This window comes from Bubalus kerabau, chromosome X, assembly GCF_029407905.1.
Source record: "Bubalus kerabau isolate K-KA32 ecotype Philippines breed swamp buffalo chromosome X, PCC_UOA_SB_1v2, whole genome shotgun sequence".
Taxonomy (NCBI): Eukaryota; Metazoa; Chordata; class Mammalia; order Artiodactyla; family Bovidae; genus Bubalus; species Bubalus kerabau.
In genome coordinates, this window is record NC_073647.1 from 143,531,813 (window position 1) to 143,555,684 (window position 23,872).

The 23,872-nt window shown below is 41.7% G+C and overlaps 2 protein-coding genes across 4 annotated transcripts in view; one reads left to right on the forward strand and one right to left on the reverse strand.

Moving 5' to 3' along the window:
• The window catches only part of MAP3K15 (mitogen-activated protein kinase kinase kinase 15), a 161,358-nt gene extending 159,563 nt beyond the window's left edge, over nucleotides 1–1,795 (forward strand). For all 3 annotated transcript variants that reach the window (XM_055565235.1, XM_055565237.1, XM_055565238.1), the window contains exons 27-29: nucleotides 755–855; nucleotides 934–1,010; nucleotides 1,602–1,795. In XM_055565235.1, the coding sequence (XP_055421210.1) occupies nucleotides 755–855; nucleotides 934–1,010; nucleotides 1,602–1,689 (266 nt within the window). In that variant the 3' untranslated portion in view covers nucleotides 1,690–1,795. The remainder of the gene's footprint in view (nucleotides 1–754; nucleotides 856–933; nucleotides 1,011–1,601) is intronic.
• PDHA1 (pyruvate dehydrogenase E1 subunit alpha 1) lies at nucleotides 658–23,861 on the reverse strand. The gene is made up of 11 exons (XM_055565239.1): nucleotides 23,679–23,861; nucleotides 10,725–10,784; nucleotides 9,969–10,142; nucleotides 9,080–9,206; nucleotides 8,287–8,378; nucleotides 7,345–7,437; nucleotides 6,399–6,554; nucleotides 6,115–6,186; nucleotides 5,236–5,303; nucleotides 3,987–4,095; nucleotides 658–3,597 (listed from the first exon to the last, which is right to left on the reverse strand). The coding sequence occupies exons 1-11, from the start codon at nucleotides 23,733–23,735 to the stop codon at nucleotides 3,433–3,435; spliced, it is 1,173 nt and encodes a 390-aa protein (XP_055421214.1). The 5' UTR covers nucleotides 23,736–23,861; the 3' UTR covers nucleotides 658–3,432.
• Between the last annotated feature and the right edge of the window lie 11 nt (nucleotides 23,862–23,872).

Below are 23,872 nucleotides of genomic sequence, written 5' to 3' on the forward strand. Positions count from 1 at the left end.
ATACCTCAACCAGCCTTAAGCAATTGGTGCCACTTACACAAGGGCTCTTGGACTGCAAGGAGATGCAACCAGTCCATTCTGAAGGAGGTCAGCCCTGGGATTTCTTTGGAGGGAATGCTGCTAAAGCTGAAACTCCAGTACTTTGGCCACCTCATGCGAAGAGTTGACTCATTGCAAAAGACTCTGATGCTGGGAGGGATTGGGGGCAGGAGGAGAAGGGGACGACAGAGGATGAGATGGCTGGATGGTGTCACTGACCCGATGGACGTGAGTCTCAGTGAACTCCGGGAGTTAGTGATGGACAGGGAGGCCTGGCGTGCTGTGATTCATGGGGTCACAAGGAGTCAGACACGACTGAGCAACTGAACTGAACACAAGGGCTCCAGCTGCCTCTTGGAGGAATGTGGGGTGGATAAGCTGTGAAGCGAAACTCAGTATTGAAACCTATCTCCTCATTTGAATTCCAGTGTACTTAAGGGAAATGATTCCTTAGAAAAGGCATTTTAAAGATGGTAAAACACATTTAAAGTGGTAGATAATGTACCAAACTCCAAACTAACTATTTATGTATGACACCTTTAATCTCTATAAAGTGATGCCAAGGACTGTGGACTCTTATGTAGTGTGTAGCTGATCCATTTCCTTTTCACAGCACAATTACATTCTGGAATAGTTTATTTCATCCATCTTGCTACTCAAAGACTTTTACTGTTACACATCAGTATACAACATAACACATTTCTAATCATTACAGAGAACTCAGTATCCCCTCCTGGGTCTCAGGAGCAGCAAACAGATAAAGAGCTTGTCGATTGGTTGCAACTGCAAGGAGCGGATACGAGAACAATTGAAAAGGTAAGCTGAGAACCAAACCATTCCTAGGCTGTTATTACAAAGCTGCTTAGCTCTTGATGTATGTGATCTTTGTTTCAGATTCTTGAAGAGGGTTACACACTGTCTGATATTCTTAATGATATCACTAAGGAAGACCTAAGGTACCTTAGACTACGGTAAGAATAGCCTCAAAACATTTTGTGTAACAGAAAATGGCTTTTTGGGTGTGGTTAGGCTTGTACATAAAAGCAGTAGAAAAGAAAGTGCTGGTAGCTTTCCCCCTTTCCCTTAGTCAGGAAACAAAAACTATCCAACCGCACTCCAAACTCTGGAGTTTCCAAGGGTGAAGCTGGGGAAAAGCTGAGAGGGAGCAGAAGCTAAAGGCCCAGTAAGCAAAGTCAACAGACTGCCAGGCTGGGAGTGGAATGAGCAAAGACAGGAGCTGACAGCAGGTCACCCTCAAACCCTTTTGTTCTCCACTTTAATAGCCTACTTTGCACAGATGCCCTGGCGCTCCTGTACATACCTCTAAGACCACATCCCACTCGTGCTAGGGTAGAAATTTCACCTCCATATGTGAAGGGAACATATCCCTATTTTAGTTTTTAAGTTAGGGACTGCATTTTTAAGACTAGCCAGCAAAACAAGTCTAGAAGTACATACTAGAGCTTTTGCCATAGGGCTCCTAAAGAAGTATTGTGTGGTATTGCTTTGAAGTCATCTTTCCTTACGACTCACTCTAAAGAAGACTTCTGTTTGTTTCGTAGCGGTGGTCTTCTCTGCAGGCTCTGGACTGCAGTCTCCCAGTACAGAAGACGGGCTCAGGGGGCGCCAGCAACCCAAGATGAGGCTTAATAATCAGCCACGCGGGGAATAGAGGGAGCCCAGAGCTGACATCTTTGTTAAAGCTTCTGTTACATACACACCAATCCTGCTGTGATTCCACAAGGAAAACACCACTGTTCATTGAACAAATTTAAGAACTTGAAGTTCTAAAGAATTATGGAAAAAATGTTAATATTTCTCAACATGTTTTAAAGGTGAGGAGAACTGTATGTATTTTGAGAACTGTGATTGTAAAACTTGGTCTTGACATCCCAAAGTATTATGGGATTCTTTAACTTCAAACATTTGCTGAAAAGGTGGAACAATAGGTGTTTAACAAAAAGGCTTGGAATCACTGTTTCAGTTATACATTCCATACATTAACTGGAATTGCACTTAAAATTAGAAAAAAATCGATAAGACTATGCCTTGTATTTAATAATGTTTGATATGAATGTAAATAGACAACTGTTAAGAAAATAGCTTCATATTTATATTGGATGTATAAACGGAGAAAACTAACTTATTTGGCCTTTGAAATTAAGTAGAATTGTCCTTCCACCCCTGCCAAGTTATAATAAATTGTGTTTTATTAACGAGACATGATGGTTCAGTGTGAACAGGCTTCAGCACCAACGTGCACACTAACAGGGGCGTGTGTGCACATTAGGGTACACTAGGTAAACTGTTAATTAAAAGACGCTTACTCCTTGGAAGGAAAGTTATGTCCAACCTAGACAGCATATTCAAAAGCAGAGACGTTACTTTGCCAACAAAGGTCCATCTAGTCAAGGCTATGGTTTTTCCAGTAGTCATGTGTGGATGTGGGACTTTTGGACTGTGAAGAAAGCTGAGGACCGAAGAATTGATGCTTTTGAACAGTGGTGTTGGAGAAGCCTCTTGAGAGTCCCTTGGACTGCAAGGAGATCCAACCAGTCCATTCTAAAGGAGATCAGTCCTGGGTGTTCTTTGGAAGGAATGATGCTAAAGCTGAAACTCCAGTACTTTGGCCACCTCATGCGAAGAGTCGACTCATTGGAAAAGACTCTGATGCTGGGAGGGATTGGGGGCAGGAGGAGAAGGGGACGACAGAGGATGAGATGGCTGGATGGCATCACCGACTCGGTGGACATGGGTTTCGGTGAACTCCGGGAGTTGGTGATGGACAGGGAGGCCTGGAGTGCTGCAATTCATGGGGTCGTGAAGAGTCAGATACAACTGAGCAACTGAACTGAACTGAGGTAAGCTATTGGGCACTGCGAGGGACAGGACACTGATCCCCCCACAAGGTGGCGGCAGAGTTGGACAGGCATACAAGGAATTGTTTTTCCTTTTAGTAAAGTTGAAAGTTGCTCACTCGTGTCCAACTCTTTCTTTGCAACCCCATGGACTATACAGTCCGTGGAATCCTCCAGGGGATCTTCCCAAACCAGGGATTGAACCCAGGTCTCCTGCATTGCAGGCGGATTCTTTACCAGCTGAGCTGCAAGGGAAATGTTAAAACTAGTATACAACGAAATCAAATAGAACTATTTTAAAGAAATAATTTGGAGGGTTAAGCAAACTATTACCTATTTTAGACCTATATAACTAAAATAACCTTATCTGTGCAATCACCTCTTTTAATGCAACACTGTACAAACCACATGCAAACACTATCTCAACCTACAGCACTTTCTCTCTATGGGTTTTCCTCCTTGACAAAGTTGTTGAGAACACAAAGCATTCCTTACAGTTGCTGCCAAATAACCCACTGAAGGTGTGTATCTCGCCTTAACTGATGGACTTAAACTTGATCCACTGGTTTGCACCCCGGACTTCAAAAGGTGGATCGTTGCAGTAAATGTGATAGCCAAGTTCTTCCAAAGGTGGTTCAGGATCAGCAGTAGCAAACTGAGCAGCATCCTCAATTTCTTTTCTCACTTCCACATCAATTTCCTAAAAATCAGATTACAGTTCAAGAGATTTTTTAGAAGATACACCTCTTAGGTACCAAGTAGTTCAACTCTTCTACTAGTACTAGAAGTATACTTAAGGTGCTATTATGGTAAAAGTAACAACGATCTAGAAAGAAATATTCTGAAGTAGAGACAGAAACATACACCCTGGCGAGGGAACATTTAAAAACCTCAAGTGTATTTACAGGAAAGAAGAACTGCGCTATTGGAGTTTAAGAGCTTCATCAATATGACGGATGAATGCCCTATGAGAATACAGTGTGTACTTTCCCTTACCTAGTTCACCTGAGAGTGGCAGCATTTTTGTGCAGAGAAAAGTTGCTCAAAATCTGAGAGCGGCAACTGTGAAAACCCTTAGAGTAAGTGTACCTTTAGTTCTTCAACACTGGCGAGATTGCTGTTCACCATCCTGTCCTTGAGGAGCATGATAGGGTCACTCTTACTTCTAACTTCCTGAATCTCTTCTCGGGTACGGTAACTGGGGAGGGAACCAGAGTGACAAGTAAGAACAGTTCCAGTAGAGCAGACAGTCTGTGAAACACAGCAGCGTATCAATACTTACATCTCCGTAGGAAGGGCAGAATTATACTTCAAAATACAAGAACGCATCCTAACATTCTGTAAGAGCTGCTTTGTCTAAACTCTACCGTGGCAATTCGCTGGGCTTCTCTGGCATTCTGACAACAGGAGCCCAGTTGCTATCTGCTTCTTTAATCTAGATGTAGGGCATGAAGGTAGTGATGGGGGCTCTTGAAGTGGGAGAAGACAGGGGGAGATGGTTTTCTGGGGTGATAGCTGTAACCTTGGAGGCAGGAGAATGCTAACCAGGAAAAAATTGTGCCCTTCCTTTCTCCTTTATGCTGGCAAAAACCTGGAGAGGAGGTTTTCCAATTCTTGAATGTATAGTTGATCCTTGTCCTACATTATCTGAAATAATACTAAAAGCAAAGGCTCTATCATTGTTTTTTAAACAGCAGAATTACACAAAGTGCTTTTTCCCATAAAAGCAGTTCTTTATAACATTTTCCCTTAGACCTTTAGCCTACACTCTTAAAGACTTCTTACGGCTTACTTTAACTAAATCTACTTTTTAATTATGCCACACTCCAGGACTACAGCATTTCATGCTGGAGTTAGGACTTTTATCACTATTTTTTTTTAACTCATCTATTTCAACACATGGAATATCCCTTCTGCTACTTGGTCTTGTACCATACCAGCCAGAAGAACATTTTCAAATGGAGGAATGTGCCCTGGGAGCATCTGAGGTAATGCCTACAAAACGTAAATGCTCCCAAGTATACTACTGTTACCATCAGACCTGCTTTAAGTAATAATTCCTCACAATTACTTCATACAATTGTTTTTTTAATTGGTACTTATGTTAAAATGTACACAATACATAGTGTAAAAGTTTCCAGAATGCTTTCTAGATTGGAACCAACTTATTATAAAGCACTGTTTTCAGGCTCAGTCTAAACTACTAAATCAATGCATGAAGCCAACTGGTGTCTGGATTCAAAAGTAAATTTTGAAATGCTTTTGCTTTTTCATGTAAGTAGTACCACTCTAAGCCCATCTACTTTGAACACCACACTCAGTTTTTCCTTTACCCTACCTCACTCCAGGATCACTCATGCTGTGTCCATGGTAACGGTAAGTCTGCAGCTCCATCAGTATAGGCCCCTAAAACAGAACCCAATGGAGGTTAGGTGAGACGATGGGCATGGCCTCAAATATACACCCTGTCAACTACTCTGATCAGATCTGAGTTGTCAAGAATTTCTTCTTAGTTGACTGATTCAGTTATCTCTTCTCATTTCTAATACCTATTTACAGCATCTTTCATCCTCCCTATTTTTAAGAGGAACTTATTATCTTAGGGGTCTGTTTTCTGGGTTGTGGAACAGTGATTTAGGGAGAAGAACATCCTTCCACCAGTTCAAATAGCAGGGAAGCCTCTTTTTAGGCCAACCTCACTGTTTACTTCTCCTTCCACTGCTGTAACTGGAAAGGTCAAGCTCCTTAGGACTAAAACAATAAGACTACATAATTTAAACATATTAATTTATAGAAAACAAACTTATACTGAATGCTTATTATATAAGCACAGTTCTGTGCGGGGCACTGTGGGAGTCTCTAATAATCTTCACTCAAGGGGCTTATCATTAAGGTGGGGTGGGTGGGTGTGGAGGCACATAATGAACTGGAAGGCAAAATAGATTGTCACAACAAAGACAAAGGCAGAATGCTGAGGGACCACTGGAAGAAAAGATTTACCCCAAATGGGGGAAACATGGAATGTTTCCTAGGATGTGAGCTACCAAGACCATGTTATTTATAAAGGGACCCGACTGACTCAAGTGGATCCTGCATCTATCTTATACACCTCAATTAGCAGCTACCTCTAAATTGCCACAATGGACACTTCTTTCAACTTTAAGACAGATAAATGCCATTAGAAATCTCTAGCTTAGAAGCCAAAAAAAAATCTTACCTTTCCAGATCTACAATAGGCAGCTGCAAATTTTGTGGCCTCCCGGACACACAGGATATCCATTCCATCTACCTGTCAATAAGTAGGAAAGATTTAAACACAACATTGTAAATCAACTACACTTCATAAAAGTTCAAAGATAAAAAGGGCAGAGCTTAACTCCAACTGCCTAAGATAGTTTTCTTTTCCTATGACCTGTTCATCCACTAAGAAAACAGAACCCTTCCTTTGATGTGAGACATCAGCCAGGAGTGCTGCCCCAGCTCTACCACAGGCGTCCTTACCCTCAGCCCAGGAATAAAGTCGCCTCTCTTGTAGTAATCAGTGCTGGCTGCTGCTCTTTCCACAGATGTTCCCATCCCATAGCGGTTATTCTCACAGATGAAAATACAAGGCAATTTCCACAAAGCTGCCATATTGTAAGCTTCGAATATCTGACCCTGGAAGTACAAATAAAAAGTTCAAGTGGTTTCATTGTGCTGTTTTTTTCTCAACTTCATCATCCCCAAAAGCCACTGCTCTACCCAGCAAGAGAATGCTCTCATAAAAGATGAAATGCCTCGCCTACAACCCAGATTCTGAGGCAAAGAAGTGTGTGTGTGAGGGGGGTGGTGCACCTGAGGAAGTGACAAACCAAATACTTCTGCTTGCTTCTGGGGCTGAGACAGCAGTACAGAGCACACTGGGGAAAGCCCAACATGTAGAATGGACTGCAGCTACCTAGTTTGGGGTTTTTATGCTCGATTACAAATCCTATGAGACCCTCTGGATAACCAGTGTCTGAGAATCAGCATCCAGAGCAAGGCCTCACAGAGTGTCGGCCACAGACTGCTGATCACTCAGACCATGACAGAAGGGGAGGAAGAATCAGGGCTCAAAAACCATGAGAGGAGTCTGAAAATGCCTTGGCATTCAAGAGAATGAGTGCACATCACAGTACTGGTTTAGGAGTTGGTTTGCAAGGGATTACAATGTAAACCGTTCCTTCACTACAGAGTCTGTGGAGCACTGACAGAACAAAGGTGAGCATCTGCTTAGGCGCACACTCATACAAATCACTTGTGAAACAATGCCAAGATGCAAATCTCTAATGTGGCCACAAAACCAAATTTTAGCCTGCCATATAAATGGCCATTTCAACTAGTAATCGATACAGTGCTTCGCCACAAACTGAACTATGAATATTCAACACTTTGGACACTACTGCAAAGTTAAGAGGCACTTACTCACCTGATTAGCAGCACCATCGCCGTACAAAGTCAAACAGACCTCGTCTTTTCCATTATACTTACAGGCCAGAGCAATCCCAGCTCCCAGGGGCACCTAATATTGAGGACAAGCAAGAAAGGAACCACAGAAATCCATGAGGGAAGAAATTAATGCTATGAACGTTAGCACCTGACCAGAAAATGAGATAGAAATGACACGGTCCCTACAAACTCTTCCCTACCCAACCCTATCTCTGCTTACCCCACCCCTAAAATTGTAAACTGGCAAAGTAACACAAGTAACTGCTACTGTATTATTGTATTCTATTTCAACCCTTAAGCAATAACATTTCTGCATTCAAAGTTTCAACTATCAATTCTAAAAGCACCCCCCAGCAAACCAAGGGTTAAAAACAATACCTCAAACAACAAAACCCCAGATGCTAAAACCTTAATATATTAGAAAGTAAACTTAACAATCTAGATATGATTTTATACGTCTACTTGTTCATTATTTACTAACTGATGAGAACAAAGAGGATGGCACAACCACAGAAGCTGGCTTTAGATTCAAACTAGGTCCTTAAGATCCTGACCTCTTGCCTGTCCTGGTCTGGTACCAGCACCAGCACTATCTACAGCAGGGAGAGAGAGGGCTGTGGCAAAGAGGATGTGACCAAGCAATTAAGGTACTTAAATATCAATTAAAAGACAAAGGTATAGCTCTATTGCTAGAGGCTCTTGCTTACTTGTAAAACATAGCAAATGCCTAAAAAGGAAAATCTTTAAATTATTGTCTAACTCTATTAAATGGTCAAATAATAGAGTATGAAAGCAACAGATCATTTAAAACACATCATGCCCCCCAAGTACTTCAGAGAGAGAGCCTCTGGGGTACAAAATATTGCAAAAATGTGGGCCAGGGCCCAACCCAGGAAATGATGCAATCCCAGTCCTTGGCTACCTGAGCTCCCACGATGCCATTGCCTCCGTAGAAATTCTTGGCATACATATGCATCGATCCTCCTTTTCCTTTAGCACAACCACCTCTTCGTCCTATACATGGCAGCACACAAATGTGACATATCAAACACCAAACATATAAAACAAAACCACACTGCGAGTATTTGTGCTGGCTTGACCATTAGATATCAAGAGACCAACTCAACTATATAACCACATGTCCCTCAAAGTACATATATAGTCCTCCTGGTCTCCTGGCCCTTTTATAATAAAGGTTAGACCAGTCCCATAAACCTTTCCAGCTCTCAAATCACCAAGTTTTCTTTAGATGTTAGTGTGGTACTCTAGACTTTTTTTGGCCCATTAAAAATATCTTCCAATTTCTGCTACACTGGTGTACAAGTCAAGGGGGACAAAGGGACTATTAAGAAGATGCCTACAATTTCATTTCTACACAATGAAATACTTACACTCAATTTACTTTCTCTGGCTGCTAGATTTCTGTTGGCATGCTTGAGTGATAAACACTACTCTGATTTTATGGAGCTGACCTTTTTACCCAAGAGGCCAGATAACCTCAAAAATGGTCAGTTTGCTCAAAAGCGCGATAGAGGTACCAGAGCACCCAAAGGGAGAGGTTTTTTTTTCCCCTGGTTTCTCAGCTTTTTTTAAAAAAAACATCAAAAAGGTTTTAATTAAAAAGTTTTAATGTTAACTTATAAACAGCATCTTTATTGGAGATTTGAAAACTTAATTCACTCAATTCCCTGTTTTTTTGTAAATTAATAGCAAACCTGTAAGCTCTGCAAGAATCTCCCGGACAGAGAGTCCACGAGTAAAGGTAAAGCCATGAGCCCGGTACGCTGTGATCAGATGGTCTGTGGGGTTGATGCCGGCCTCCAGGCCTACACAACAAGCTTCCTGCATTCAAGGAAGACACATCAGTGAGGCAATACAGTACATATTTCTAGTTAATAGGCTTCCTTGACTATTATGAAACATTTGACCTAGAACGCATTTATAACCACGACAAGTAGTTCCTTTTTCACCAGAAAAGAGTAAAGGGTAAAGACCAAGCCACAGCCATAAACTGTGGCAATCCACAGATATGCTGTTTCTCTTAAGCCTGTATGGTGACTTGAGAAAATCCTGCATCAGATGTCTACATCAAAATATTGGGGGAATTTCACTTGAAAATGGAGACTTCTGTCTTCTTTCAAAGACAAATAACAGGAAGCATTAGCCCCGTATTTCCACATGGCACCAACTGGCTGGTATCGTTATGACTTATCCTGCAGGTGGGACCTATCTGTTCCAGTTCACCACCAATTCCTGTCACCATTCTCAATTCTTCATATAACTGGCAGCCTTCACTCATTTATTCCACCTAATTGGTCCCTGGTAGGCATTTGGTTTTGTAAAACAAAAAAAACAAAAACCCTTTTCTCCAAAGTATATCCAGTGCAGGTGATCATAATGCCATAGTGGAACAGGAAATAAGCAGTGTGATACACGACTAAATTCTGTAGCATAAGCATCCTAGCAGGTCTCTGCATTTTCATTTTTATTCTAAAATACCAGCCTCAAATCCTTCAGACAAATAAGGTAGGGTTAACAGCCAAAAAACACACACTATACTTAAATTCCAAAGTAACATAGCTTTCTTACAAAACTACCACTCACCTGACCATCACACAAGTGACAGAAACCACGAATAATTTTCTGTTTATACAGCTGATCTGCTTTTAACTCCATTCGGCGAACAGTCTGCATCATCCTGTAGTATTTGAGCCCATCTTCTCTGGTAAGCACTGTAGTGACAGGAGGGCCCTCTTCCAGCCGGTGAAGATCACATTTCTGAAATGAAATCAGACAATTATCCCTCAGTCACTACAGTGTAAACACTGCTAACCCATTATAAGATGTAACTCAAAATAGTTAACTTAAATATTTACAATCTTTACTGTTTTTTAACTTGAACACCAGCAGACAAGCATATCAGAAATGCTGCATATTGCTTCTGATTCCTTCTTAAAACTCACTGTGCAATGAAATGGGGTTTTGGAAGAAGGAAATCTTTCTAAGATGACTTTCATTGAAAACCTCTAGGTCAACTGAGTTATAGGTTCAAAGACAAACTTTCAAAGAATCATTCTAAGAATCTTCTTATTCAAACTTTTCACCAAATTACATTTTAAACCTTAGAGTAGGTCTTTAATTTTTTTTAGCTTGTGCTCCCTTTCCAAACTACCAATAAGCTGCTACATAAAAGGAGTAAATTCTATTTTTTGCTGAACTCCTCTGCATCTTTGATTCTAGAACACTTGTAATAAGATGGTGAAAAAGCATGATTATCAAAATGCCCTATCACAAAGGTAAAACTACACATCAGTGTCTACCTGTGGAAAAAATTTCAACAGAAAGCAAAACACCTCTTACCTTAATTTCAAAAGTAGCATCATTTGCAAAATGACGAGATGCCACCAGCACTCTGCTTGCCTTGAAAGATCAAAATACAAAAGTATATCAGGACTTTTTACTGCTTTTTTTGAGTTATTATTCTTACTAATTGGTTATCAGGATGGAGTCCTAGAACTCAAGAGCCCTACACATTCATGGGCTTTATCTTCCATTCTGGTCACTGTGTTGGGATCCTTTCTTCCAAAATACTTTGGCCAATGAAACACGATTGTACCCACATCTGAAGGCAAAGAGCAGAAAGAGAAAGGGAGCAAAACCCAAACCCATCTAGTTTGCCACTTTGTTTTCAAAGAAATTAGTGAAAATATTATAAGGCTAATGGTGAACTTAAAGAGACTAGATGATCTGTGGGATGTGTTTATTTATGCTATTCTTAGTCATAATTAGATATATTGGGCAAGCTAAAGCTTTACTTTCAGAATTGTTCTTCAGATAAATCTATGTTTCAATTCCTGTCTCAGGAAAATCACTTCTGTATAAGAGTACTATAAGAAAAATATTTTAAACTACTCAAAGCATTAGATAAACACCTTAGTGAGAAAAGTGAAAATCGCTCAGTTGTATCGGACTCTTTGCAACCCCATGGACTGTAGCCTGCCAGGCTCCTCTGTCCATGAATTCTTCAGGCCAGAATACTGGAGTGGGTAGCCGCTCCCTTCTCCAGGGGATCTTCCCAAACCAGGGATCAAACCCAGGCAGATTTTTTACTGACTGAGCAACCATGGAAGCCCTTTTAGCAAGAAAGGTATAAGAGAAAAGTAAAGATATGCAGCATTTTCTGACTTAAGACAACAAAAGATCTGAGGGATGTTTTATGATTTGAACAGACAGAGGCTCCTCCTGAAGCACCAGAAAGAAGATGTTCTCTAAACAGTAACCCCACCCCCCTTTTTAAATAATAAATAATCCTCATTTATTACTGGGGAAAAAACAGATTAGCCACCTGTTTTTTTCAGTGGGTGAAATTCTGTCAAAAATGCCTTGTTCTGAGGTTTGATCTCTTGTTAGATCAAGCAATGTGACCTATGTGCGACTTGGACCACTACTTGGACTCAAAACAGGTCTCGGAGCTGCTGTCATTGACTCATGTCATTTGGCATGCACATTAGTGGCATCTGTGTTTTAACCTCAATTCCCATTGCTACATGGGTCTGAGGTTTAGAAGGGCATCTGAGTTGAGGGGTGGGACCTGCAATGAGTTTTCACTGAAGCTTTCTCTCTGTACTGATGAATCCCATGCTGAGTCCCTTGGACTGCAAGGAGATCCAACCAGTCCATCCTAAAGGAAATCAGTCCTGAATATTCATTGGAAGGACTGATGCTGAAGCTGAAACTCCAATCCTTTGGCCACCTGATACGAAGAACTGACTCACTGGAAAAGACCCTGATGCTGGGAAAGAGTAAAGGCGGGAGGAGAAGGGGATGGCAGAGGATGAGATGGTTGGATGGCATTACCGACTCAATGGTCATGAATTTGAGTAAACTCCAGGAATTGATGATGGACAGTGAAGCCTGGAGTGCTGCAGTTCGTGGGGTCGCAAAGAGTCAGACACAACTGAGCAACTGAACTGAACTGAGTTTCCCAAAGCCATAGAGCACTTAAATGTTGGGGCTGAGGTAACAAACCTAGCAAATCTGGCTCAAAGGTCTGTTACCTCACACCTGTGAGCTGCCTCCTCAAACCCACACCACCGCAAGGGAAGTCCCAGTGGTCCCTTCTTGATGTTCAAGGGGCTGTCAATGCCTGAGGGCAGGGGCAAGCTGGGAGAAGTGTTTCCTTTTCATTCTTTCACTCTGCTCACAGCAAAAGTACTCTATGTGATGGCTAAGGTCCAGGTTAGATCACAAACATTTAATCAGTTAGTACTGTTTTAGCCACATTCTGCCGCATCACATATATGTAAACAAACACTTCTCATACAGAATTGAAGCACATCCTTCAGATCCCACAAAAGCACTTTTGATATGTTCACACACTGGACTTGATCTTGGTGAGAAGGGATAAAGTTGATCTGCTAAGTGTACAAGCCAGAAAGCAGAAAGCTATTACCTACTTATCTCTACACCCATCAGTATACCACAATCCAATAAAGTCAACAAAGACAATGACATTGCTAGAAGAAGTGAAAATGCTAGAAATAAATGCTTCGGACAAGTCGGGGGTAAAGACAGTTCATTAAAATACCTAAGAATAAGTGAAAAAAAAATTGAGAAACTTGGGGGGGCACTCTCTGTCCCCTTCTGATGTCTATGTCAGAAGCTTTCTCTCTCCTTTTTCACTGAAATAAAATTTCTGCCACACAAAAGCTCTGAATAATGAAGCCTGGTCCCTAATCCCGAAGCTAAATCTTCTTTGGAGATCACTAATCTGACACACTGTTCACCATAAGCTATCAACTTGGGGGCTTGTCTGGGATCTTCAAGACAAACTTTCAGCTTTTCAACCTCCTCATCGGTGAAAGGCTTCACATGGTGGATTCCTCTGCTTCAAGGAAAGGACTTTGTTCAACTCTGCGAATATCTTCACCAACAACAATCATATGTGATGCCTCTTCTTGATCAGATGACATCTAACAATTCTAAGATGGACTGGTATAACACATTATACCTTAACTATGGACATAATGTGACTTTTAATTTTTATTATGTTTTAACTTGGTTTAATGACTATTTTGCCTTATATCTGTAACTGTATAACGGGGTTTATTTCTAGCTGTCTGAAAGCTTTTAGGTTACAAAAGATTGTTCATGCCCCTACAATTTCTACAGCCTCCTCCAACTATTACTTGGGACCCCTGGATCAGAAACCCTCAATATGAGCGTTAGGAGAATATGTTGCCTCAATAATTTAGGATCTGTCTGCCTCCCTTACCAGGTCGAAGAAGTTATGAAATGAGAATGCCACCCCTTTCCCTTGGCAACATAATTCTCCTAAAAGAAAGAGGGGGGAATGAGAGAGCTAATTCTTAGGTAGGTTGATAAGGAGCCTGGGGCCCTCAAGGAGGAAGGGATCCAGGGCTTTCAAGGAGGAGAAAAGAACAAACCATTTTTTCTACATTGCTTTGTCTTAGTCACATAAGAGACTTCTCTGGTGGCTCAGATGGTAAAGTGTCTGCCTACAACATGGGAGACCCAGGTTCAATCCCTGGGTGGGGAAGATCCTATGGAGAAGGCAATGGCACTCCACTCCAGTACTCTTGCCTGGAAAATCCCATGGACGGAGGAGCCTGGTAGGCTACAGTCCATGGGGTCAGAGTTGGACACGACTGAGCCACTTCACTTACTTAGTCACATAAGACATTTTTTCTTAAACTCTGAGTTGTTATGACAACAATCTTGAAGACTAACTTTCTTTCAGCCCAGAGCTAATGATTACACAACAAAACAACACATCTTGCTCAAGGGACATGAAGGGGCATGAACAATCATTTGTAACCTAAAAGCTTTCAGACAGCTAGAAATAAACCCCGTTATACAGTTACAGATGTAAGGCAAAACAGTCATTAAACCAAGTTAAAACAATAAAAATTAATCATTGTACTAATGATTATATAACAACAATGTATCTTGCTCAAGAACATGTTTCTCCTCGTAATAGGAACTTTCTACCAATCTTATGTGGGAGTGGGTCTGGTGAAAGTATATAAGGCCTTGCTAAGACTATCAAGAAGGGGCACTCTCTGTCCCCCCTTCTGATGTCTATGTGTCTCTGTCAGAAACTTTCTCTGTCATTTTTCAATGTAATAAAACTTCTGCTACACACACACACACAAATTGAGAAACTTGGGAATTTTCTCAAACACTTCCAAAAGACTGAAGAGGAGGGAACACCTCCAAGCACATTCTAGGAAGCCACCATCACCCTGATACCAAAACCATACAAAGATATCATCAAAAATTACAGTCCAGTATCACTGATGAATATAGACACAAAAATTCTCAACTGATTAGCAAACCAAATCCAACAACACATAAAAAAAGCATACACCATCACCAAGTGGTGAACTCCAGGTTCATAAGGACGGTTCAACATATGCAATCAACGTAATACACCACATTAATAAAAGTCAGACACCACATGATCATTTCAATAGATGCAGAAAAAGCACCCAACAAAATTCAACCCCCCCAGAGCCTCTTATACAGAGTGAAGTAGTAAGTCAGAAAGCAAAAACAAGTATCGTATATTACTCCATGTACATGAAATCTAGAAAAATGGTACTGATGAAGCCTGCAGAGAATGGACTCGTGGGCACAGCGGGGGAAGTTAAAGGTGGGACAAATTTAAGAAAGGAGCACAGTGTAAAATAGAGGGAAATTGTAAGTAACATGGGGAGCCCAGTCTGGCACTCTATGATGACCTAAAGGGGTGGGATACGAGGAGGGGAGGGAGGGAAGGGAGATATATATATGACTGATTCACACTGTTGTACAGCAGAAACCAACATACTATAAAGCAATTTTCCACCAATTAAACAATTTTTTAAAAATTCAACATCCATTCAGGATAAAAACTCTTATCAAAGTGGGTATACAGGGAACATATTTCAAAATAGTAAAAGCTATTTATTAATAGCCAATAGTAATACTGAATGGTGAAAAGTTGAAAGCCTTCCTGCTAAAATCTGGAACGAGACAAGGATGGTCACTCTCACCACTTCTCTTCAATGTAGTATTGGAAGTTCTAGCCACAGCAATCAAACAAGAGCAAGAAATAAAGGTATCCAAATTGAAAGGGAAGAGATAAAACAGTCATTATATGCAAATGACATGCTACTATATATAGAAAACCCCAAAGACTCCACACAAAAACTAATAAATGATAAATTCAGCAAGGTAGGCAGATACAAGACTAACATGCAGAAATCTGTTCCATTTCTTTACACTAAAAATGAAATATCAGAAAAAGAATATAAAAATAACAGTATCTCTTAAAAACTAAACTTCCAAGGAATAAACCTATGAAGACCTACAAGACTTTCTAGAACTAACACCCCCCAAAAAGATGTCCTTTTTATCATAGGAGACTGGAATGCAAAAGTAGGAAGTCAAGAGATACCTGGAGTTTGGCTTTGGAAACACAAAATGAAGCAGGGCAAAGGCTAACAGAGTTTTGCCAAGAGAATGCACTGGTCATAGCAAACACCCTTTTCCAACAACACAAGAGAAGACTCTACACATGGACATCACCAAATGGTCAACACCAAAATCAGATTGATTATATTCTTTGCAGCCAAAGATGGAGACACTCTATACAGGCAGCAAAAACAAGAACAGGAGCTGACTGTGGCTCAGATCATGAACTCCTTATTGCAAAATTCTGACTTAAATTGAAGAAAGTAGGGAAAACCACTAGGCCATTCAGGTATGACCTAAATCAAATCCCTTATAATTATACAGTGGAAGTGACAAAGAGATTCAAGGGATTAGATTTGATAGTGTGCCTGAAGAACTATGGATGGAGATTCATAACACTGTACAGAAGGCAGTGATCAAAACCATACTCAAGAAAAAGAAATGCAAAAAGCCAAAATAGTTGTCTGAGGAGGGCTTACAAATAGCTGAGAAAAGAACAGAAGCGAAAGACAAAAGAGAAAAGGAAAGTTATACCCGTCTGAATGCAGAGTTCCAAAGAATAGCAAGGAAAGATAAGAAAGCCTTCTTACGTGAACAACGCATATAAATAGAGGAAAACAGATGGGAAAGATTAGAGATCTCTTCAAGAACACCAGAGATACCAAGGGAACACTTCCTGCAAAGAGGGGCACAATAAAGGACAGAAATGGTATGGACCTAACAGAAGCAGAAGATAAGAAGAGGTGGCAAGAATACACAGAAGACCTGTACAAAAAAGATCTTCATAACCCAGATAACCACGATGGTATGATCACTAACCTAATGCCAGACATCCTGGAATGCAAAGTCAAGCGGGCCTTAGGAAGCATCACTATGAACAAAACTAGTGAAGATGATAGAATTCCAGTTGAGCCAATTCAAATCCTCAAATATAATGCTGTGAAAATGCTGCACTCAACATGTCAGGAAATTTGGAAAAGTCAGCAGTGGCCACATGTCTGAAAAAGGTCAGATTTCATTCCAATCCCAAAGAGGGGCAATGCCAAAGAAGCTTCAAACACCTTACAATAGCACTCATTTCCCATGCTAGCAAGGTAATTCCCAAAACCCTTCAGGTCAGGCTTCAACAGTAAGTGAACCAAGAACTTCCAGATGTACAAGCTGGATTCAGAAAAGGCAGAGGAACCAGAGATCAAATTGCCAACATTTGTTGGAACATAGAGAAAGCAAGGAAATTTCAGAAAAACAACTTCTTCTGCTTCATTGACTACGCTAAAGCCTTTGACTGTGTAGATCAGAACAAACTGGAAAATTCTTAAAAGAGATGGGAATACCAGACCACCTTACCTGCCTCCTGAGAACTCTGTATGTCAAGAGGTCAAGAAGCAACAGTTAGGACTGGTCATGGAACAACGAACTGGTTCAAAACTGGGAGTCAAGACTGTTTACTGTTACCCTACTTATTTAACTTAGATGCAAAGTACATCATGCAAAATGCCCAGCTGGATGAATCACAAGGGAGACATATCAACAACCTCAGATATGCAGATGACACCACCTTAATGGCAGAATGGGAAAAGGAACTTTAAGCCTCTTGATGAAGGTGAAAGAGGAGAGTGAAAAAGTTGGCTTAAAACTCAAGATTCAAAAAAGTTAAGATCATGGCATCCGGTCCCATCGCCTCGTGGCAAATAGATAGGGAAACAATGCAAATGGTGACAGACTATATTCTCAGGCTCCAAAATCACTGTGGACAGTAACTGCAGTCACGAGATTAAAAGACGCTGCTCCTTGGAAGAAAAGCAATGACAAACCTAGATGGCATATTAAAAAGTAGAGACGTTACTTTGCCAACAACGTTCCATCTAGTCAAAGCTATGGTTTTCCAGTAGTCATGTATGGATGTGAGAGTTGGACCATAAAGAAGGCTGAGTGCTGAAGAACTGATGCTTTCAAACTGTGATGCTGGAGAAGACTCCTGAGAGTCCCTTGGATAGCAAGGAACTCAAACCAGTCAATCCTAAAGGAAATCAACCCTGAGTATTCACTGGAAGTACTGAAGCTCCCATACTTTGGCCCCCTGATGCCAAGAGCCGACTCACTGGAAAAGACCCTGATGCTGGGAAAGATCGAGGGCATGAGGAGAAGGGCATGAGAGAGGATGAGATGCTTGGATGGCATCATTGACTCAATGGACATGAGTCTGAGCAAACTCTAGGCGGTAGTGAAGGACAGGGAAGCCTGCCATGCTGCAGTCCATGGGGTCTCAAAGAGTCGGACACAACTGAGCAGTTGAACACCAAACCTGACCAAGGAGGTGAAAGATACACTGACCACTATAAAACACTAATAAAGGGAACCGAAGATAATTCAAAGAAATGAAAGACTATCCCATGCCCCTGAAATGGAGGAATTACTATTACTAAACTGGCCATATGACAAAAAGTAATCTACTGTAATGTGATGTCTATCAAATTACCTATGGCATTTTTCACAGAACTAGAACAACAAATCCAAAAATTTATAGGGAACCATTAAAGACCCAGTATTACCAAAGCAATCCTAAGCAGGCAGGGGGGAACCAAAGCAGGACATTTAACTCTCCCAGCTATAGTAATCAAAACAGTGTAGTATTGGCACAAAAACAGACATACAGATCAATGGAAGAGAACAGAGAATCCAGAAACAGACCAACACACCTATGGTCGATTCACCTTTGACAAAGGAGGCAAGAATATAAAACAGGACCAAAACAGTCTCTTCAGCAAGTGGTGCTGGAAAAGTTGGACAGCTGCATGCAAATCAATGAAATTAGAACACACCCTCACACCATACATAAAAATAAAGTCAAAACGTCTTAAAGGACTTAAATGTGGGCTTCCTTGGTGGTGCAGTGGTTAAGAATCCACCTGCCATGGCAGGGGACACAGATTGAACCCAGGTCCGGGAGGATTCCACATGCTGTGGGGCAACTAAGCCCGTTGAGCCTGTGCTCCAGAGGCTGGAAGAGCGAGCACTGAAGCCCGCACGTCTTACAGCCTGTGTTCCACAACAAGAGAAGCCACCGTGATGAGATGCATGCGAACTGCAACCAGACTAGCCCCCACTCACAGCAACTAGAGAAAGCCCAGGCACAGCAATGAAGACCCAGCGCAGCCAAAACTAAATAAATAAATTAAAACTTAAAAGAGAGAGACTTAAACATAAGACATGCCAACATAAAACTCCGGAAAGACAGCATAAGCCAAACATTCTGACATAAATTGTAAAACATTCTAACCATAAATCGTACCAATGTTTTCTTAGGTCTCTCTCCCAAGGCAATAGAAACAAAAACAAAAATAAACAAATGGGACCTGTTCAAACTTACAAGCTTTTACACAGCAAAGGAGACCATAAAAAAGACCTAAGGGATGGGAGAAAGTATTTGCAAATGATGCAACCAACAAGGGCTTCATTTCCAACAGATACAAGCAGCTCATACAACAACAAAACAACCCCATTGAAAAGCAGGCAAAAGACCTTAACAGACATTTCTCCAAGGAAGACATACAGATAGCCAGTAGGCACATGAAAGGGTGCTCAACATCACTCATTATTAGAGACATGCAAATCAAAACAACAAGGTCCAATGAAGTACCACCTCACACCGGTCAGAAGAGCCATCACTAAAAAACCTACAAATGCTGGCAAGGGTGTACAGACAAGAGAACGCCCCTACACTGTTGATGGGAATGTGAGCTGCTGCAGCCACTGTGGAAAACGTGGAGGTTCCTCCGAAAAGTACAAATAGAACTATATGATCTAGCCTCCTGGTGGCTCAGCAGTAAAGAATTCACCCGCAATGCGGGAGACCTGGGTTCGATCCCTGGGTTGGGAAGATCTCCTGGAGAAGGAAACAGCTAACCCACTCCAGTATTCTGGCCTGGAGAATTCCATGGACTGCATAGTCCATGCAGTTGCAAAGAGTCAGACACAACTGAGCAACTTTCACTTTCATATGATCTAGCAATACTACTGCTGGGCATATACCTGGAAAAAATTATAATTCAAAAAGATACGTGCACCCCTATATTCATAGCAAGAGCCAAGCAGTGGAATCAATTTAAAAGTTCATCAATAGATGAATGGATACAGATGTGGTACATACAGAGAGTGGAATACTAGTCAGCCATAAAAAAGAACAAAATGATGCCATTTGCAGCAACATGGATGCAACAAGAGATTATCAAAGTAAGTGAAGTAAGTCAGAAAAAAAAAGACAAACACCATATGCTTTCATTTATACGTGCAATCTAAAATATGGCACAAATGAACCTATCTACAAAGCAGAAATAAACTCACAGATACAGAGAACAGACTTGTGATTGCCGGGGGGAGGGAGAGAGATGGACTGGAAAGTCTGAGATTAGTAAATGCAAACTAAGACATTTACACTGGATAAACAACAAGGTCCTACTTTATAGCATAGGGAACAATACTCAATCTCCTGGGATAAACCATACTAGAAAAGAATATTTTTAAAGTATGTATATATGTGTATGCTGCTGCTGCTAAGTCGCTTCAGTCGTGTCCGACTCTGTGTGACCCCAGAGATGGCAGCCCACCAGGCTCCCCCATCCCTGGGATTCTCCAGGCAAGAACACTGGAGTGGGTTGCCATTTCCTTCTCCAATGCAGGAAAGTGAAAAGTGAAAGTGAAATTGCTCAGTCATGTCCGACTCTTAGCGACCCCATGGACTGCAGTCCACCAGGCTCCTCCATCTATGTGATTTTCCAGGCAAGAGTACTGGAGTTGGGTGCCATTGCCTTTTCTGATATATGTGTATAACTTAGTCAATTTGCTGTACAGCAGAAATTAGCACAACACTGAAATAAGCACTCTGAAAACTCAACCTCATTCAAAGATGAAATCACAGGTACTTAAGCACCTTAAGTAACTTCAGTTACAGTGGACTCTCTGCTTTCATTTTAAAGACTCAACTTTCTGTAGCAGGTGCAAGCATTCAGTTTCTGAAAGTTCTGGTGGATTGGCTGAAAGGAGGCAATGAATTAAATTACTACTTTGTTTATTACTACTACTTCATACAATGATTTTGTTAAACAATAAGTTCCTTAAATGTGTTTAAGTCACTTATGCTTGAGTAACAAGCTGTCTTGACAGGACTCACGTCCGATGTGCTGACTTAAGTGTTAAACCCAGAATACTGGGAATCTGCCACATTGGTTCACGGAACAAGAAACTTGTCTAGTCCATGACCTAAGAGTTTTAAGTGTTTTTTTCCTTCACCTTACAATGATCTTTGTAGCATTAAAATGAATAGAACAGAATGTCTGTGATGATTTTAAACCAAACACTGAACTCTCCAAGTAGCCTGTGTTAACACATCTGAAACCTGATAGATGAATGAGCACACTGGACCCAAGAGCCCAAAATGCACTGAGCACTCTGGGAACCTTTCATGATTACTACCGTTTATAGAAATGCTAGTTAGCTGACTTACTTTGTTGCAGGGAGTGGAAGCTATTAAACAAAATTTCAGCTCACCCACAATCCAGGGTTAATATAAAATTCTTAAAATATTTGTGTCTAGGCCTTAGTACACTTAAGGGCACAAGGACAGGCAGCCAAAAAAAAAAAAAAAAAAAAACACAAACCCATGCAAAATAGCCAAAAAGAAGGGCAGCTCAAAGAAGCATAACTCCTTCACTGTCTTCTCATCCTCAACAAAAAAAATTTTTTAATTATTTTTACTTAAATAAAAGAGAAATGCTCTGCACAGTAATCAATTTCTGCCATAATAACCTTTTCTCTCAATTAGAATTTCTGACTAAATAAAGGTATACTCCATTTTTGTTTTATCCAACTAGCACATCATTGTAAGTCAAATCTGATTTGTTTGATTTGAGCTGTATTATATGATTTTTGAAAAGGCCAAAGTTTTATTGAGGTGAAGATGAAGCGCCATTTGCCTTTCATGCCAACATATTGCTGGAAAACAAAAACACAATCAGGAGTACTTCGGACAGTTGAGGGAATGAGGCTCTGATTTTCAACAATGACTTCTTTCTGCTCTTAGGGACACAGAGGTGACAGTAATTTGAAAACTCACGAATTTTCTTTTCCTGTAGAACATCACTGATTCAATCAAAGTTTTACTTTTTTTAATGTAATCCTTTAAATTTAATGTAATACAGGACTAGGTCTGCATTATGTTATATGCAAATATACATGCATTACATTACATACCTCTATCATGTTGAAAACATGTTTCTGTTACCTACATTTAACTAAAAATTGATGCTATGGACATTAACTAGCCAAGGGCCCAGCACACATGAAGAGCTCAATAAATGTTGGGTATGTCATGTGTACAGGGAGAAATAAAGAACAGTGGAACATGGCTGTCCTTCACCTTACATGCTGCTGCTGCTGCTGCTAAGTCACTTCAGTCGTGTCCGATTCTGTGTGACCCCATAGACGGCAGCCCACCAGGCTCCTCCGTCCCTGGGAGTCTCCAGGCAAGAACACTGGAGTAGGTTCCCTTTTCTTCTCCAATGCATGAAAGTGAAAAGCGAAAGTGAAGTCGCTCAGTCGTGTCCGACTGGCAGCTACCCCATGGACTGCAGCCCACCAGGCTCCTCCGTCCATGGGATTTTCCAGGCAAGAGTACTGGAGTGGGGTGCCATTGCCTTCTCCCCTTACATGCTAATAAGGATTAATCCATTACAAGCTTTGTATTTGCCAGTCAATAGCATTCCTAGAGGGGTACACTTTCTACCTTTTCAAACTCCCTGCCCATACCAAGCAGAGTTGCCACAAAGTCTTGTGTGAAGTTACTAGAACCAGAATTCCAAGTCTTGTCCGAAGTTATACCAAGTAACACTACCCCCAGTGCCTAGAGGTCAAAATGCTCCAAGCTTAGTCTAGGCATATCTAAACCCTGGAGCCACAAATAACCTCTAACCCCACCCTCCCAAGCACCACGGCTGTTTCCTTCAGCTACTTTTACCCTAAGAACAGGTGTGCAAGGGACAGAGCGTCTCCCTCTAGGTTCGGCTTGAGGGCTCCTGAACTGACTGCCAAGAAAAGCTCAAGGTTGAGGAAGACGAAACGGTAGGAGGCGTGTTTCTGGGGACACTAACCCTGCGTGAATCCTCCAGGGACCAGCACTGGTGATCAATAAATGCATACCAAACTGGGCACTCAGTAACAATATGTAACAGACAGCAACTACTATTAACAAGCGCTACAGGGAAAGGTCTGCATACCTGTCAATCTTTTAAGCCTCACAGCCACCCCACGGGGTAAGTACTCTCAACTCCGTTTCAGAGATAAGGAAACAGCACCGACATGTTTCAGAAAGGACAAAACCAAAAAACTCTCGCCCAAGGTCACAGGATAAGCAAATGGTGAAACTTCTGACTGAGCGGGGCCACTCAGTCTCCGGATTCCCGGTCAAGAGGAACAAAGTTACGAAGATTTAAAAGGAATGGGGCGGTAAGAGGTAGTCAACTGTACACTCAAGGAAGCCCAAGTGCCTCCTTTTCTGACTGTAGTAAACGAACGCGCCCTTCCGGAGCGATTCGATTAGTCCGACATCGGCCGCCGCGGCTGGCCGCCACGCGGACCTTGTAAACCGCCCCCTCTCCCTGGTCGGCGCCAGAGGCCGAACCATAGCTACTCTCGCGACCAGGAGTACAGCGCAAGACGTGGAAACTTAACAAAGGCCCGCGGCTGCACGAGGCCCGGCCCGCTAGCCCACTGAGCCCACGCGCCCTGTCCTCTGCAGTCCTCCAGTCTCGCGCCCATCCCGGGTCGTTCACTCCGCCTCACCGGCTTCTGGGCGACGCCCGACAACACGCGAGAGACGGCGGCGAGCATCTTCCTCATGGAGCGCAGGCAGTGGCTGCAGCTGCGAACCTTCAACGAGCCCAGGAGTGCGGCCCAGGTGCGTCCAAGTCTCCTTCAGGTGCCCTGAGCTGACTCTTCCACTTAATGGGTGCGCGACGCGACGGAGACACGTCATG

Bases quoted from the DNA above. Each gene is read 5' to 3' on its own strand.
- PDHA1 (XM_055565239.1), bottom strand. From the start codon at position 23,735: ATGAGGAAGATGCTCGCCGCCGTCTCTCGCGTGTTGTCGGGCGTCGCC. The intron at 10,143-10,724 runs GTAAGAGGTGTT...ATTTCATTTCAG, and splicing joins ATGCTACTTTTGAAATTAAG to AAATGTGATCTTCACCGGCT. The intron at 8,379-9,079 runs GTTTGCTATTAA...TGCCATGTATAG, and splicing joins GATTCTTGCAGAGCTTACAG to GACGAAGAGGTGGTTGTGCT.